The sequence below is a fragment of the Branchiostoma lanceolatum genome, chromosome 4 (genome assembly GCF_035083965.1).
Source record: "Branchiostoma lanceolatum isolate klBraLanc5 chromosome 4, klBraLanc5.hap2, whole genome shotgun sequence".
In the NCBI taxonomy this organism is placed as follows: domain Eukaryota; kingdom Metazoa; phylum Chordata; class Leptocardii; order Amphioxiformes; family Branchiostomatidae; genus Branchiostoma; species Branchiostoma lanceolatum.
Window position 1 is genome coordinate 1,273,526 of NC_089725.1, and position 16,545 is coordinate 1,290,070.

At 39.7% G+C, this 16,545-nt stretch overlaps 1 protein-coding gene across 1 annotated transcript in view; it reads right to left on the minus strand.

The window, feature by feature from the left end:
• LOC136432192 (kinetochore-associated protein 1-like) overlaps window positions 1-16,545 on the minus strand; it is a 46,776-nt gene that overhangs the window by 24,138 nt on the left and 6,093 nt on the right. Inside the window, exons 5-16 of the mRNA XM_066423234.1 lie at window positions 16,091-16,166; window positions 15,103-15,183; window positions 13,750-13,784; window positions 12,910-13,020; window positions 11,799-11,889; window positions 11,242-11,300; window positions 10,464-10,582; window positions 9,883-9,937; window positions 9,254-9,352; window positions 8,560-8,612; window positions 7,770-7,911; window positions 546-671 (exon numbers count right to left, since the gene is read on the minus strand). Of these exons, the coding sequence (XP_066279331.1) occupies window positions 546-671; window positions 7,770-7,911; window positions 8,560-8,612; window positions 9,254-9,352; window positions 9,883-9,937; window positions 10,464-10,582; window positions 11,242-11,300; window positions 11,799-11,889; window positions 12,910-13,020; window positions 13,750-13,784; window positions 15,103-15,183; window positions 16,091-16,166 (1,047 nt within the window). The remainder of the gene's footprint in view (window positions 1-545; window positions 672-7,769; window positions 7,912-8,559; window positions 8,613-9,253; window positions 9,353-9,882; window positions 9,938-10,463; window positions 10,583-11,241; window positions 11,301-11,798; window positions 11,890-12,909; window positions 13,021-13,749; window positions 13,785-15,102; window positions 15,184-16,090; window positions 16,167-16,545) is intronic.

Here is a 16,545-nt window from a genome sequence, read left to right on the forward strand (position 1 = left end):
TCGTATAGAAATGATGTAAAAACTTTCATGACAAAACAAATGCAAATCAAAAGTAGCTAAGTAAAACTTAGGTGTCTAAGTAACAATGAAATGTAGTGGCGTCGTGTGGCGTAACGGCTAGAACATTCGGCGATCACACAAGGCAACCCGAGTTCGATCCTGGCTTGCCCCCACGAATGTCTGGACATGCGCCCAGACGTTGTGCCCTTGGGAAAGGCACTTAACATGACTTTCCTCACTTCACTCAGGTGTAAATGAGTACCTAACTCATCTAGGGTTAGGGACGTCCCTCGGATCGTACGTTAAAGAATCCACCACACCATTCGAAAAAGAGCAGGGGCATGCCCCGGTATGCGATGGTCCAAACCTTACAGTCCGGTCTGGGTTGACATCTTGAAAAGGTGATAGTCACCTGTTATGTCAACCTTTCCACAAATGTGGTAAATCTGAATAAATAAATAAACAAACAAAAAAACAATGAAATGACATGTTACACTCCCCTGTAGAATTCTGACCTGTTAATTAGAACATTTGAGTCTACTCACACTGATGTGACTGAGACAGTCTTTGAGATCAGCGAAGATCTGGTCTGTAGTCTGTCCGTCCTCCTGTGTTCGTGTCCAAGGGTCTGTCTGTGTCAGGATGTCCTGAGCCTTCACTTTATACACTAGCTGAAAGGAGGAATAACAAATTTAAGAAAGAAGTATTTCATTTTTGCGGAGATTTGATATTAAGGTAGGGGTAGAAAGGAGGTTTTCGCAGTGTTTTACCTCCGCGGTTCGAAATAGCACTGAAGCATGACAAACATACATCTGCGCCAAAAAAATAAAATCATTGCAAACATTACAAGATTCACAGTATTTTCAGTGTAATCCTCTTTCTAGTTTCATCGAACTCGAAGTCTGGGTATCAAAAACAGCTAAACTTAAGTCGAGATGTCCGTATAGCTCAACAAGTAGCAGCCTCACAGTTTTGCTCCTGGTTCCAATTATTAGTTACTAACTGGAAGACTTAAATCCTGGGTCAGGACATCTTGGTTGGAGCTGCACTCATATTTCGGAAGGGATGTAAAATGGGGGTCTCATGTTCGTGGAGGTGCCCCGAGCTCGTTAAAGGAGAAATATACCCTGCTATCACTACTGGGGCCTAGAATATCAATAAAATGTCTATCGGTTTCTTAACATTCCGGAACAAAGGACGGTACTGAAGGACCCGAAGAAGACATTATGCTCCGGAAACTACATGTTTTTAACCGGGGAAAGACATTTTGTATACATTCTCTGTTCACACGGAAGGCAGAGACACCCCATGGAGACCATCCATTATTTAGAACAATAAGTACTTACAAAGTTTTTAGCGTCTCTCCGATAATTAATTGCGTCCCGCCCCCCGAATTGCCTCTGAAAGCCGCGTACGTACACTCGTTTTGCGCAGTGTGGAAGCGCCCTGGGTGATACCTAATGCCGCGGCCCGCCAGACTGACCGACCCAACACTATGCCAGCGAGAGATTGTCACACTGTGTAACTAAATTAAACTAATGCTGCAGTAAAATCGTTACCTGCCTACTTACCTATTGTAACAAAACCTCGGCCACCTCTGGTCATTTGGGGGTGGGGGGTGGGGGCAAGGTTAAGACTGTCGAGAGTGAGTTTGTCAACCCGATAGTTTGGCGGCAAAGTGACTTCCCCTGCCATCACTACCAGTATTACAATGAAATTCGTTTTGAAAAATTAATGGTGGATTTTGTTCATGTGCAGTTCGATGTGCACTAGGTTTATAATCCCTTCCGTCCGCCGACTTTTTCGACGTTTTCTCAGTATAAAATCTCCTTGATAAAATGGAAAGAGAGAGAACAATCACGGCGGATCAAAAAATGAAACCGGGGTTTCAAAATGGCGCGAAATATGCTAAGTAGGGTGTTAGCATATCTCCGACAAATGCGTCGGCCTGGCGAGTTTGGGACACCATATTTTGTCCAGCGTCTCTGGCATCGTTTGTGCCGTTGATATATGTGATATGACCATGTATCCTGTTACCGTCGATCATGAGTTCCAACGCAACAAGGAGACTGAGTCCGCTGTTTACGAGGCCGAGGGGCCGGAAGTGGCGCGCCTTTCCGATCTGTTTTTTTTATGCAAATAAGCCTCGACGTGCCGACGACTCCCATATTTGGAACACTCGGTAGAGTTGTGTAGAAGTCATCCTCTAGAGAACTCCAAAATTTAAGATCTTTTTGACAAAATATGCTCCATATTATGTTTACAGCGAAATATATTCTAGGGCTGAATATTTAGTACTAGTATCATGTAACAAACCTTTCAAACATTAATTCAAAGGAACCGTGAGTCCTTGACGCGGCGTGCGGTATGGTTACGGTGAGATCCATATATTAACACTTTTGTTTGATTTTGATAGCACCAATTCGGTTCTGCGTTGTTACATTTTTGGCTATGATTGATTCAATTTTCTAAAAACCTATGGCCAACATTTTAGACACAACAGGACGATAGACTGGTCTGTACATGTGCGCAAAGCGCTGCTGGATTGATTGACATAAGCGGCTCCTTTGACAGCCGGATTGTACAAAGGGAGAAGCGGCGTGGCGTTCTGTGCAGAACTTGGAAGTTCCGTGTTTGGCTACTTACTTGGCCGAGGAGAATGAGCATACTAGTAACTTCAACACAAGCGCAACAGACCTTGTGTAAACAGCAGCCCGCTTTGTTTTCAACGGAACTAATTCAATTGTTTTTATTGTCACTACAACTTGAATGACAGAAGATACCAATGTGTCGTAGTAAGAATCTCTTGCCTAACCTCCTTGGTCCAAGGAAATTACTAGTAAAATGTCCTTGATTCTACCCAGCCTTGATTCTACGAAGTGTGCCGGAGATTACTTTGAGAAGTTGATACGGCTGTTCAATGTTTGTTTGGAGCATTTCTTCAAATATAACGTGACCGAATCATCCGCCAACACTTGAAAGCTACCAGCCAGACAGAATTGTATAGTTTCCCCTTTTGCATGGGCAAATGTTACCCTGATTGTGGCCAAACGCCCTTACAAATTATTCTCCTTATAGTCTGGAGCCAAGGACATTATAATGTTCTTGCTGGAGCGTAGTTGTGAAAGACTACATTTACATCATGGCGAGAATGGGAGCGCGTTTGTGACCGTGCATAAGAATAGTGAATAAATTATCCGTTTTTCTAAAAGGTGTCCCACTTTGGGAGACCAATGAGGTCACACTCACAGCAAGAGATACAAGTGGTAGCCTCCGATGCAGACTCCTCCCGGCTGTTTTCTTTTTATACTATTACATTTTTTTTTCTTATTGCTGGCCAGCAATAAGAAAAAAAAATGTAATAGTATAAAAAATGTAACTTGAAAAAGAAAACAGCCGGGAGGAGTCTGCATCGGAGGCTATACAAGTGGTCGGAATTTAGAAGACATGCGATTTAATACATGGCCTTACTGGGTTATAAGAATATGCTTTCCTTTATTCTTATCACTTACACTTTTTAAAACAGCAAAAAAATCTCGCTCTTCTTCTCAAATGAAACAAAGAAGTGAGTCGGAGAGTATTTCTCGATTACAATACACATCTGTGTCTGGCACTGTCTGGCAGTGTCTGCCGCTAGCTTTGCAGCGTCGAGAAGTAAACAAATGCGGATTCAGGTGGGCAACAAACGCCGATTCTATGTCCATTGTTTTACAGTTACCTCTGAGTTGAATGAGACAGCATTTGGAGAAATAGCTAATTTGTCTTTTTTTTTAAACTCCAAGCGTTAGCAGTACGCTTGCAACTTCCAAAGACATTTCCTTTAGAGTCTCTGTTGCTACTCGATTCTTTCATTTGAAAGGGCCAACTGTTATTTGCATCTGGTAACTCTGGTATATTTTCTTTTTTTTTATACAGGTACGCCGAAACGATCGTCGAAGAAAATCTATTCAAACCGTTTGGTCCAATGTGTCTTTGCCCTGTTTTTGTTTGTTCTGGGTTGTGTTTCGTTTTTTCCTTGTTTCCACATACTTTTTGCTGACGTTCGTATTTATCATTGTTACTAGCAAAATTGTATTTGGGACGCACATTTATTAACACGTTTTGTCGTTTAACTAACATAATTCGGAAGAATGTCTACAAAACAAAACAGCGTTTACATCCCCAAGCTTATGAACGAAAGGGTTTTGTAATTATAACTCTTCAATATGAAGAAAGGTAAGTTCTCGATTGACGGAGCTGAAGCAGACAATGGATCTACCTCGGATCAAGGGCATTATTATAATGTCCTTGCTCGGATCTACGGTAGGTTTGTAATCTACACTAGACTACAGAAAAAAATTAACTGCGTCTTCACTTAGAAACCAAAACAAAGACGTAAGTTTTGGAATCATCTATGTTCATCATCATATATATAATTGCCTTCAAATTACTTGTTCTTCGTAGTTGATATATGTTCCAATTTTGAATCCTCACAACAGAATGTATATTATATTAAAGCCATGAAGAAACTGACACAAAATCCACTCACTGGAATATCGGGAACGCCAATGGGTTTATAAATTGACAGGTCTGGTACCGGCCCGTCCTACTGTGTGCACCAATAAGACCACTCTCTAATCTCTTGCTGAGTATAGCCCATGAAAGTCGGAAACCTTTACCATCTTTTTAGCATTTTCTTTAAAAAGTAAGTATACGTAGAGAACGAAATCGACTGACAAAAATATTACAAATACTATACTGTTAAAGCGTGAAACGAATGTCCTGTAATAAAATAACTAACAATGAAAGGAAACAGTACTCGAATAAACAGGGCGAAACAGGACCAACATCACTGAACTGTAGTGCAAGGACAACAAAATATCGCTCTTCCCACCGGAAGTAAACTAGAATAATAAAAACGCTTTGGAAGAACAAGGACATTTTATAATGTCCTTGGGAAGAACAAGTCGCCCGGTAGTATTCTTCCTCATACACTTGTATTCTTCGCATCTGTATGTATAAAAGAGAACATTAAAAAAGTTAATAATCTGTAACAAATGAAGCTTACGGTATTCTATAAAAAGAGAGGGGGATTGTACGACCATATATAGTAGTATTTCCAAAGATCTTGTTTTCAGCAAGGAGGTTAGTCACTATCGACACAGAAGAAAACGTGATGCACAATAGACTCCGTCGGCTTTGTTTTGAAACGGCCTTTGTTTTCCCAATGGTTTTCCTCAGCGTTGTTAGCGTTTCCTACGTATAGCAGCTCCGATCTGCATTGTCTCAAAAATATCTGGAACATTTCGGAGTTTAAACACGTACAAACTGATAAAGAATGTTTGATCAGTTCAAACCCTGTAGTCCGTAAAAAATGGCATTCCGCAATAGTGCAATAGTTGATCTTTTGTGTCAAAATTGATTTCAGCAGCAAAAAAGCGGTCACAGTCACAGAAATGAAGATACACGTGGAAGCACCAAAATGTTGTGCCATGGCAGCGTATTTTTTTGTGCGGCGTGACTGTCGGTAAAACTTTAACTAAAACAGAATTTCTATTAAACATCGAACGAACAACGTTCGTTAAATTGTACCGCCGCGCACAGCCTTTGATCTGAGCTCAGACCGCCGTTTCGAGGGTTTCGGTCGGAGTTCATCAATCAATTTTGACAGGCCTGCGGCACCACGCTGTCTTGTTGGGAGACAAGTCGCGACGAGCGTTTGTGGATTTTAACTTGTTTAGGAGAACCAAGGGCATTATATAGGAAGTAATTTATTCTTACAAGAACTGCTTTTACTTCATTGTTTAGTTTTATCCACATAATTTCGTTGGGCACAGTTAATCATCAGATGATTGTTCAAATACATTGGCTTGATTCTAAAACTGTTTCCGTTGTCTTTCCTCCCCGTAAGCAAATACAGTAGTCAGATCACTACCAAACTTTCCTGACAAGATCGTGGTACTAGTATTTCGCGAATAGTCCGAACTGTTACGTTTATGAATGTTAAACATCCAGGTAAGCGAACTGTTATATTATATTATGAATTAATTGGTTATCAAGGTTTGATGAAAACGAATGTGAAACGAGGATACTAGTAACCAATTTCACATATCTACGAGTCTTGCACAGTGTATCGGCGATCAAGTAGAATAAAGTCCAGATAAGAAAATGGTAGATCTGTCAACGTCGGAACTTGATTGATACGCTCCCGCGCCTGGTCACGTGAGGGTGTCGGTCCGTGAAATGTGGAAAAAGTTCTAAATTTCCAATTAAGTACTAGTATTGTTATTTTCCCCAGAAGGAACACATTTGTCGATAACCAGATGAAATCTTTAAGTAAGAAATTTGGGCATTTAAGAAATGTACAAGTTTTTAGCACACCAAATTTTTGGCGTCCACTTAACACAAATGTAGCTGCCAATCACACCCTAGCAACCGCCAGTCCTCACAGCAACCGTCTTGTCTGTTTTTTCCCCGTCTTTCTGTCGGCCGGCATCTGATGTTTTGTCGGCGAACAGGCGAAAGTTCGACCATGAGTTACCGTCCTGATTTAGTCATGTATTTCGGCAGGTCACGTCATATCCATGCAAGAGATCTTATACAGAAATGCATGCGTGAATATATTTTACCGACGCCGTGTTACACAGACCGCGGTGCCGGACTAGCTCTTCCGCGGAGAAAACAGTTTGATAAGAAACTTTTTGGTTCGACAAGCATTGACTGTGGAATACTGACCGTATCGTTTGTATCAAGGACATAACGTCATTGGTTGTATCGTTTAGTTATAGGTACAATTAGCAATATAATGCCCTCGATACAATGAGAAGAGGTAAGACATTGGAAAGACATTCTCGTAACAGTCAAAAGATATTCAAAAGACATTCACATTGTCATGTCGAGACAGCGTGAAAGGGCGCACACAATGCCTTTCATTTGAGCCCTCAATTAGTTTTTTTCCGATAACAACCTTACTAAGGAGACAACACGACAAACTTGGTTATTTTTGAAAATAATTATCATTATGGAATGAAAAAAAACAGCGATACATGTATAGGCTGAATATCACTCACCTTTGATACTTACACAAAAACGCAAACGAAATCATGATCAGGTTAAAACGTGCTGCTTCCTGGAGCTTTTAAACTTTGCATTGTAATTTGTGGCCGAGGATTTGGTAAAAATTAAAACGTATTTTTTAAAATCAAATTGACCCCACACGCGTACGCGCTGCTGAGGTACGCCAAGTTGGAAATGTTGGTTCGTAACGCTCATTAGTTGGCAAACATTTGACGCGGCCTTAGGGGACTTCAGATCGCGCAAGTGTCAGGAAGGTGTAAGTCTGTGGTCTGTGCAAACAAGTATTTACTGTGACAAGCTCTCGCTGTGACTCCCCAACTAGGTCGATCTATCGGGAGGGCCGCTGGCAGCGCAATTAATTCAGGCTAATTATATGGGCGTGTTTTTCGCAAGCATGCAAGTTTTCACAGTTTATATCTCCAGACATTCGGGAGACATTTCCTGAACAATTGAAAAAAACAACAAGGAAGTCCTCCCCAAAAGACCCTATAAAGACATTGTAAAACCCGAAAAAGACATTCTGTTGGAATGTCTCGAAAAGGTCTTCAAAAATTGGAAATGTATAGGGGTAGGATTGACATTTTTTATACATTTTGGGTCCCAGTAGTGTATAGAAACAGCAATGAAACTTGCTGCCCTATGTGCCACTAGGCACTACAACAAGGGTCTGAACAAAGGAACGAACAAACCAAAGTCACAAAGACCATCCTCACCTCCACGTCCAGTTCATAACTCTGGGCAAACTTCAGCGCCTCCTCATACTGCTTCTTGTGCAGCAGACGGTGGAACCGGGTGTCAGGCAGGGCCTCCGTGAGACAGCGGACTCTCAGGGTGGAAACTACAGCATCCGACGAGCTGAAAAATACATCCGTGAATACATCGATGATGGTTAGACACCCAGGTAATAAAATGTGCAAGAAAACAATTACTCAAGCGACTGCATAGATTTGGAAACGGTCTGACGTTTCACTGTCACTGACAAAAGGTAGTGGATGCTACTTGAAACGTCTAACCGTTTCCAAGACTGCTTTAGTAGCTGTTTTCTTGCGTATTTGTGAATAGTTTTAACAGAAGGGTAAATCACTCAGGATAACAAAGACTTCTTTGAATACTACATAGATAACATTTTGGGGACCGTCTGTCAACTTCCTCAGGACAGTAATTGACTTTGTTAGGATCCACAATTAGCTTGACGTTTCAGTTAAAAAAGCTAATTTTCTTCTGGTCCTAAACATGTAGGGGAGTACTGACTGGTTCTGCTAGGTGTCACTGCTGCAGTATTAAGTAATAAGCAGTCCTAATTATAAACATGACTAAATTTATGTCTCCCTCATCACAGTTCAGGACTGGAGTAGATTTTCTGTGTTGTGTACAAGGAGTTTCGTTATCCAAAAATAATACATCGTAATCAGTGAAAATAAAGGAGTCTGAATGGAAAGTATACATATACACTAACCCAATGTCTACAGCATCTTAGTGAATTGAAGCATCTTAACAACATACCTAGTGTCTTCTACGTCATCCTTGTGTGCACCTTCAATGACAAATATTGTTTCCTGCAAGACAATGCCAACATTACATGTAAGAAATAATTCCCATGGTAAATATGTACCATGACTACAGTCTTATTACTATTACTATGAAACAATGAAGAATTCCAACTACATGTACATTTGTTCTACTATACCCCTATCGTTACTGATATGAAAAAAGTATAAAACATAAATTACATTCCTGTCAGCATACTGTAATTCACTTATCTTCACGGTAGCAAAGTTTCGCGGTGTAAGGAAAATAGACATTTTCACTGAGCTTTAACCTCACGGTGGCAGCAAGTGATTTACAGAACGGATGTCTGAAGGAATCATGAATAATAACAACAGTTTTTTTTCACGGTGATGATAAGTTCATGGTACAGTGAACATAAAGTTACAGTGAAAGAAATAAGAATTACAGTGTATGTTTAATAGATATGTGTTGGTGAATTTTCATGCTTTCTGTAACCATGTTTTACAATATTCTAATTGCAAATACTCCTTAACTTTAAGTATAATCAAGTATTCTAAATGTCTGTTTTAATGCAATGGTGCTTTGAGCAACAAGATGTAATCCAGCCTCTAGCTGCAAGGTTTTTGTTTGATTGATTAACAATTTTGATTGGTTGATTGAATGATTGATTGATTGACAGCAGACATACCTGGCTGGCAGGTGCACACACCAGAGCTGCCACCTGGTTCAGCTCCAGACTGTAGGCCAGCTGCATGCCAGGGAGGGAGTGCACCTGCAGGTGGCACTTCTACAGATGCATGAACAGAGGTAATGATTAGTATCATAATCAAAATCATTTATCATTCAAGTCATATTGACCTTAAAGCAAGAAAATAGACAGCGTCACAATAACATCTTTGATCCAGTGATGGCCAAATATATATATATATATATATATATATATATATATATATATATATATATATATATATATATATATATATATATATATATATATATATATATATATATATATATATATATATATATATATATATATATATATACCCCCCAATTAGCAGTTAAACCAATGAGAGCATGGCAACTAGCTGTTTGACCAATTGGAAAGTGTCTAGATGTCTGCGAAATATCATTTTGCATTTCTGTACATTTTGACAGTGGTGCATATACCTAAGCACTGCTTAAGTCAATAATTCACAAAAAGTTGTATACATCTATGGTTTGATGAAGTGTTCTCAGTTGACATGTCTTATCTATTTGCATTAAAATATGAGGATTGTTGGATTGCTTTCTTTCCATGACTGAAATGCAACTTACTCCTTTTTCATTCGGTAGGGTCAGAAGAACAATCTTCAAACTGTTTTGGAGGTTCCTGTAATATTTCAGATTTAGAAAGAAAGAGAGAAGAGTTAAACAACCTTATAAAAAAAAAGTTATATTCAGAGATTGCAATCTTGCAGAATAGATATTCTACCTGTACAGAGAATGATCTATCGATAGAGACTCTGGTCAGGAACTTAAATGGTAAAATTATCAGTTACTGTGTACATTCCAGTTGTAGTACTGTACTGGTAAAATTAGCAATTGTACTGGCAGAATCACTGATTGTAACTGACATATATCCTGATCACGATCTGTTAACAGAGACTCTGATTGTACTCTCGCAACCTTTACCGTTAGAATGGCCGATTCTGCCAGATACAGTACGTAGCAACCTCTACCCTTAGGCTTAAGTACACATGTATGAAATTTCAGACATTCCTACTTCAAAAGCTACAAAAGAAAACTGTGTGGTCTTTTACATACTTTCAAACTTTTCTACATGTATCTTTTCCAGTATCAGTGTACATCATACATGTATGAATAATAGGTCTTAGGGAAAGAAAAGGCTTGCTTACGCATTTTTGGTTGGTGAATGTACACTGCTGGCATCCAGGAGTAGGAAGTCTTGTACAGCTATGCCACGCCACTTGTTCAATTTGACGAGGGACTGTGCATCCCACTGGCTCAGCACACCCTAATAACATAAGATGGCAAGTGGTCTGTGGTTAGGGTTATTGGCTTTGAATCCAAAGGTTCTGGGTTCCAATCCCTTCCAGGCCCAAATATCATATCCTTGGGAACTGCACTTTACACCTGTTTCTTCACTAGATTCAGGTGAAAATGAGTACCTGGCTTCAGTTAGGCATGTCCTCTCGGATGGGACATAAAGCCAGAGGTCCTGTGTTTGAGGAGAGCTACATCTCGAGCACGTAAAAGATCCCACAACACTTTTCGAAAACAAGTAAAAGAGTAGGGGTCCATCCCGGCGTGAGTGGACCAAACCTTACACACACAGTTTGGTCTTACGCAGCTTGTATCTGCTGTACAAAACTGGTGTGTTATGCCTTAAGGCAGTTTACTAGTTATGCGAAACAGAAAAATGGGGAAAACACATTCAAGCAGTTGTATTCAGCACTTAATCTTCTTCCTGCTGCCTAACTCTGTAACTATTTATGATCGAGAATGGGATGCCAAGGGGTTACTTCAGTGTGCTGAAGATTTATCAAAATATTCATAGACCTCGAGGGGCTCCTCTTAGCTTCTTACAGATTCATTGGTAATCTTGTAAAAGCAAACTGTTACAGAAAAGAGCAAAAAACGTTTTTGAAATAAGGCTATCAATGCAATTCTCACCTTCTTTGTAAGAACGAACAGGAAATTATCCTTGAAGTCACACTTCACAACGGAAGAGCCTTTAAGAAAAACAAACATGGCATGAAATCTTAATAATAATTGTCATACTTTCAAATTCAATTACTTCCAATGAATTGATACACATTGAAATTCTACATATTATCCACAATAGATCAACAGACTGACCCTGACTGTCCATCACAATTAGAAGTTCAACCAATCAGAGAATCGCAATTAGCAGTTTGACCAATGACACTGACTGGCTGTGTATTGGGACCTGGACAAGTCTGTTATACATATAGGCAACCATCTTTATAGTGAAAAATTTTCACCTTTGTTTGAGGATTTCAAAACACAGGTTACAAGTTTTCTCAACTGCAAGGTTTCAAAATTGTCATCTTTGAGATAGGATGTATCTATCTTTAGTTTGGAAAAGTGGTGTACTATAATTGTTTTAGACTTTAGGTACACCAAATGTTCTGAGGTCTTGACCTGTACCTAAACAATCTTCACAAACCTAATCATTACCATACATCTGCATCAATAGCATAGATTACCTCCAAGAAGGCGTGAATCAATGCCAGTCAGAAGTTCGGTGGCATCTTCTTCCCCCTTACTCCACACACAGAGAGACGATTCACCCTTTCCCTGAAAATATGATTGTCATAGACTGAGATGAATGGTTCCACAGTGTTATGTAAAATTTCATTACACAAGGCAAAAAGACCTAATTTGATTTTAATGACAAGAAATACAAATTGAAGACAATTTGTCATGTATGGAGAAACCTCCCATTCACCAAAGTATTATAAGTCTTGAAACGTTCAGTGGTTTTATCTTTGTTTAATTTATCACACCAAGTCGTTTCAAATGTATCAATACTGTACAAGAGAATTGTTTCAGCTGGAAATTTAAAACACTGCAAAACCCATAACTTTTCCCTCCTACTGCGAAATTATGATAACCACTGTGAAAGTAGATGAATTTACAGTCATAAACGTTGATGTTGTTTTATCCCTGGGAAACTAATGACATGTAGTTCCAACTACTTGCTAACTGGGAGACCCCTTTTCAATCTTGGGTTGGGGACATCTTGATTGGGGTTGCACCTGTCTTTCGGAAGGAATGTAAAATGTGGAGTCCCTTGTTCAAGGAGGTGCCTCAAGCACGTTAAAGGAGAAGGGCTGGTAACCCCTCCCTGTAAAAATATATACTACTATGCCAAAAATTACACAAGCAACTGGATAAAATTTTGAAACAGTCAGACATTTCAGACAGCATCTGCTATCTTTTGTCAGTGACTAAAGAAAGATCTGGTAGAGCTAGGTTTTATGCCAAAACTCTGAATAGATATGTTAATTAAGTGAAGACAATTTCAGATGGTTCAATAGAATAGTAAGTTAAGACAAGGTTGTATGCTAGTTCTACCAGATCTTTCTTTAGTCACTTTAGACGAAAGATAGCGGATGCTGTCTGAAACGTCTGTTTCAAAATTTTATCCAGTTTCTTGAGTAACTATTTTTGGCATATCTTATTACCTGGATGTCTGACCTTCATCAACGTATACACTACTACAAACAGCAAGGAAATCTGCTGCCTAGGCGCCACTAGGCACTACAAGGGTCTGAACAAACAAACAAACAAACAAACAAACAAATGTTGTTTTACCCCAGTAATGACGACTGTGTCAGCTCCCCAACTGTGGCACTTCAGACATATAGCTTCCTCTGTATGATCACTGCTGGTGTCAACCATCTCCATCTGGATGCTGTCCTTCAACTGAAAGATAAGACCATGTAGAAATCATCTTAAACCCCATTTGCATTCAATTACAGGTGTGCGTAGCAAAACCTGTGTTGGTTTCGTTGGTTGTATGGGGGCCGCCATCTTGTATTTGTGACATCTTGTATTTGTGACGTCTGTATCATTGGGTTGTGTCGTCATGGGGTCATAGGTTTTTTACAGGTTTGCGTAGCAAAACCTTTGTTGGATCCGTTGGCATGTGTGGTGGCCGCCATCTTGAATTGTGACCTCACAGGGTCGCCATGCCATTTTATTGGGAGGGGTGTTTTTTTGGGTCGCTCACAGTCAACCATTGTGAGTCAAACATCGGAGATGAGTCGGAACTTGGAAGGACATAGCGAACAAGAAATCAAAGATCTTAATATACCTTTTGTGAATTTTTTGCTGATTCTTGTCTATGCAATTTTTTGGCTCTGGCTCGCATAAGGCAAATAGCAGGAACTTGACTACAGGAAATTAGGTAACCTTTGATAACCTATAGGCTATATTCTGGGACCTTAGACCTAACTTCCTTTTAATGTTTTAGTGACCTAGCATGTGGAAATAAGTGTGGAAACACACACTGACAAACAAACAGACATGCCAAAAACAATACCTCTTGTTTCATCAATAGAGCTCAGGCTAATTGTGAACTTGCTAATGTTAATCTATCATGTTATTATATTTCAGAAAGTGCCATTGGATAACACAGTCAGCATCACCCACCTTCTTAGCAGTAGGGAAGTCTTTGGTCTCCAGAGCTATGGTGAAGAAATGTCAAAATGAATACATGTTTTAGAGGTGTAGTACATGGCGAACATACTATGATATTCTTTTGAGAACACAAATGTCAGAATTGTAAGATATTCTTACAGCTTACTATGCTGTGCTGTGACATGACATATGCGTCATACAACACCAGGGCTCGAAATACTGGGTGCATGTGCACCTGTGTGCCCCCCAAATCAGAGCTGTGCACCTAATTTTTGACTGTGGCTGCACTGGTGCACCGAGATATTTTTGTACTCGTATAGGGTAATGGCTTCTTGCATAGAACAGTACGCTAGCATACAGAATATTCTTGAAATGTAAGCATCAGAAAAAGCAATATAACCTTTTGTTGTACTTTATTTGATGTATTGCTTGGTTGAAATTTGAAATCTGGATAGAATTACAGATTGAAGGCAATAGCATCAAACGTATGTTTTGCTGACAATGCCTGACATTCAACTTTATTTTATGTGGTGCACTCAAATTTTTTTCTGTGCACCTAATTTTTTTGGTTGGGTGCACCAGTGCACCAATTTCCAAAAAAGAATTTCGAGCCCTGAACACAGTCCACAACACAAAATTGTGTAGTGCGGAAACACAAGCATCATCGTACAACTGTCTTCTCTTTTTAAGTACTGTTTTACATTATGAGTGACACTCCAGTCATGCAACAGAGATGCATATAGGGCAGACATCACAATTGCATTGCGCAGTGGAGTGCACAAAATGGGAATACAAGTATAATAGTCCCTACACTAAACTTTTGAAAACCCTTCTTTTTCTTGAAAAATTTGGTCCATTTCGGAGACTTTTGGGCTGGATGGAACAGGTAGGTTCTAAGCTTTCCCAGTTTGGTCAAAATTTGTACGTTTCAGTAGATAAGTTGGCCTCAGGGAGACATGAGTGGTTTGGTTTGACATGCCCTGAGTGGATGGTTACAGCCTGAAACGAGGTCAAAGTTGAGGGTTTTTTTCTTCAGTACCGAGAGATCGAGCTGGTCAAAAATCTGTTTTCTTTGCATGATTCTAATCTAAAGTAGACAGTGGTGGCTTTCTGGTGCATAAGAATTTTGGGGGCTTGCAATGTCACATTGTCAGTAAGTACTTTTCTGAGCCCTTGTTTCAGTGCATGAAAGCATAGCTTCTTATATGCACAAGTCTGACTGTGGTATCTGCCCTCAAAGCAGGAAATTGAAAACAGGAAATGACATTAAACCTTTGATAACCTATTCTGGTACCTTTGATCTAACTTCCTGTGGCTAACCTTTGTTTATTAGAGGGACAACGACTGACGAACAAACAAACTGACCTTTAGAAAGTCCCTTCAGGTCAATTTGGGAGAACCTGACCAGTCGGTCATCACTGGTTAGAATGGTCAAGTCATATGAACCTGCAAGATGAAAGAGATATTGTTATTGCAGGCATATGAAAGTTGTATGTTCACAACAGAATCACGTTTTTTTCCCCCAATCATCAACAGCATGTGTGAATACAGTCAAACCTGTACGAGTGACCACCTCTGCAAAAGGACCACCCGAACAATGATACCGGTATGTACATCCAAATTTGTACACTTACAAGTGACCACCTGGCCCATGATATACCGTCAAACCTGTTCAAGTGACCACGTCTACATAAGGACCACAATGTAGAGCTGTGTACCTAAACAAATTTTAGGTACAGGTACATGGGTTTACATGTAGGTACAGGTCCGGACCTGAACCAGTACCTAAACTACTTCTTCAGAAAATGGTAGATTTTCAATAAGGACAAAAGCATGTTTGAACTGGTAACAACATAATATTTAATTGTGCTAGGTATTATTTTTATAAAAACACAGATGAAAATTTAACTCCAGCCTTGCAAATGTGTTTTATGTGCTGGAGTATAGTGCAGATGTGGCTTTAGTGCACTGCCACGGTAATTTCATAGCAATTTCATCTGTCAAAGTGGCCATCCCCTGAGTCAGGCTTGACCTGATTAGTACCGGTCCAGTACCCCGGTACACCAGGGTTCAGGTATTTTGGACCTGTACCTAATTGATTGTACCTGGTACTGTATCGGTACCGGTACACAGCTCTACTGAGGACAGGTGGTTGCTGAGGACAGGGTGGGGTTAACTTTGAAAAATTGGACATGACAGGTTTCAATGTGGCTTACATGTATGTGGTTGTCTACGCCAGGTGGTTGTCTGACTGTATTTAGACATATGGTCATTTCTATGGGTAGATATTTTTGTTATTTTGTTTTAGACATCATATTTAAGACTCATGAGTTTCCAAAAGCATATTACCTACCATCTTCTACAGATAAGGTGATCTCTATTCCATGAAAAGCCTTGCCGTTCACAGGTTGTAGATCTGGCACCAGACTCTACAGGAAAAAAACCCAAATCATTATAACATCAAAATTTGACCACAGGGACGCTCTGCTGCAGATGCTAGGGTGGTTGTCCGCGAAAGACAGAATCCAACAGAAAAGCATGATGACTTTCCGTAAAATCATGGACAACAAACAGCCAGTTTCTCTGTATAAACAGATCACAATGCAATCCCATGGTTATCAAACACGATCATCTAAATCACAAACCATCCTCTTACCGAAGCCCAGAACAAATGCTCAGAAAATACGCTTTTGTGAATAGAATGTCCAGCACCTGGAATGGTTTCAAACTGTAAAGTAATTAGATATTGTCAACATTGTATATAGACCTTAAGTAGCCTTTTATCATTTATGTATCATGTATATTATG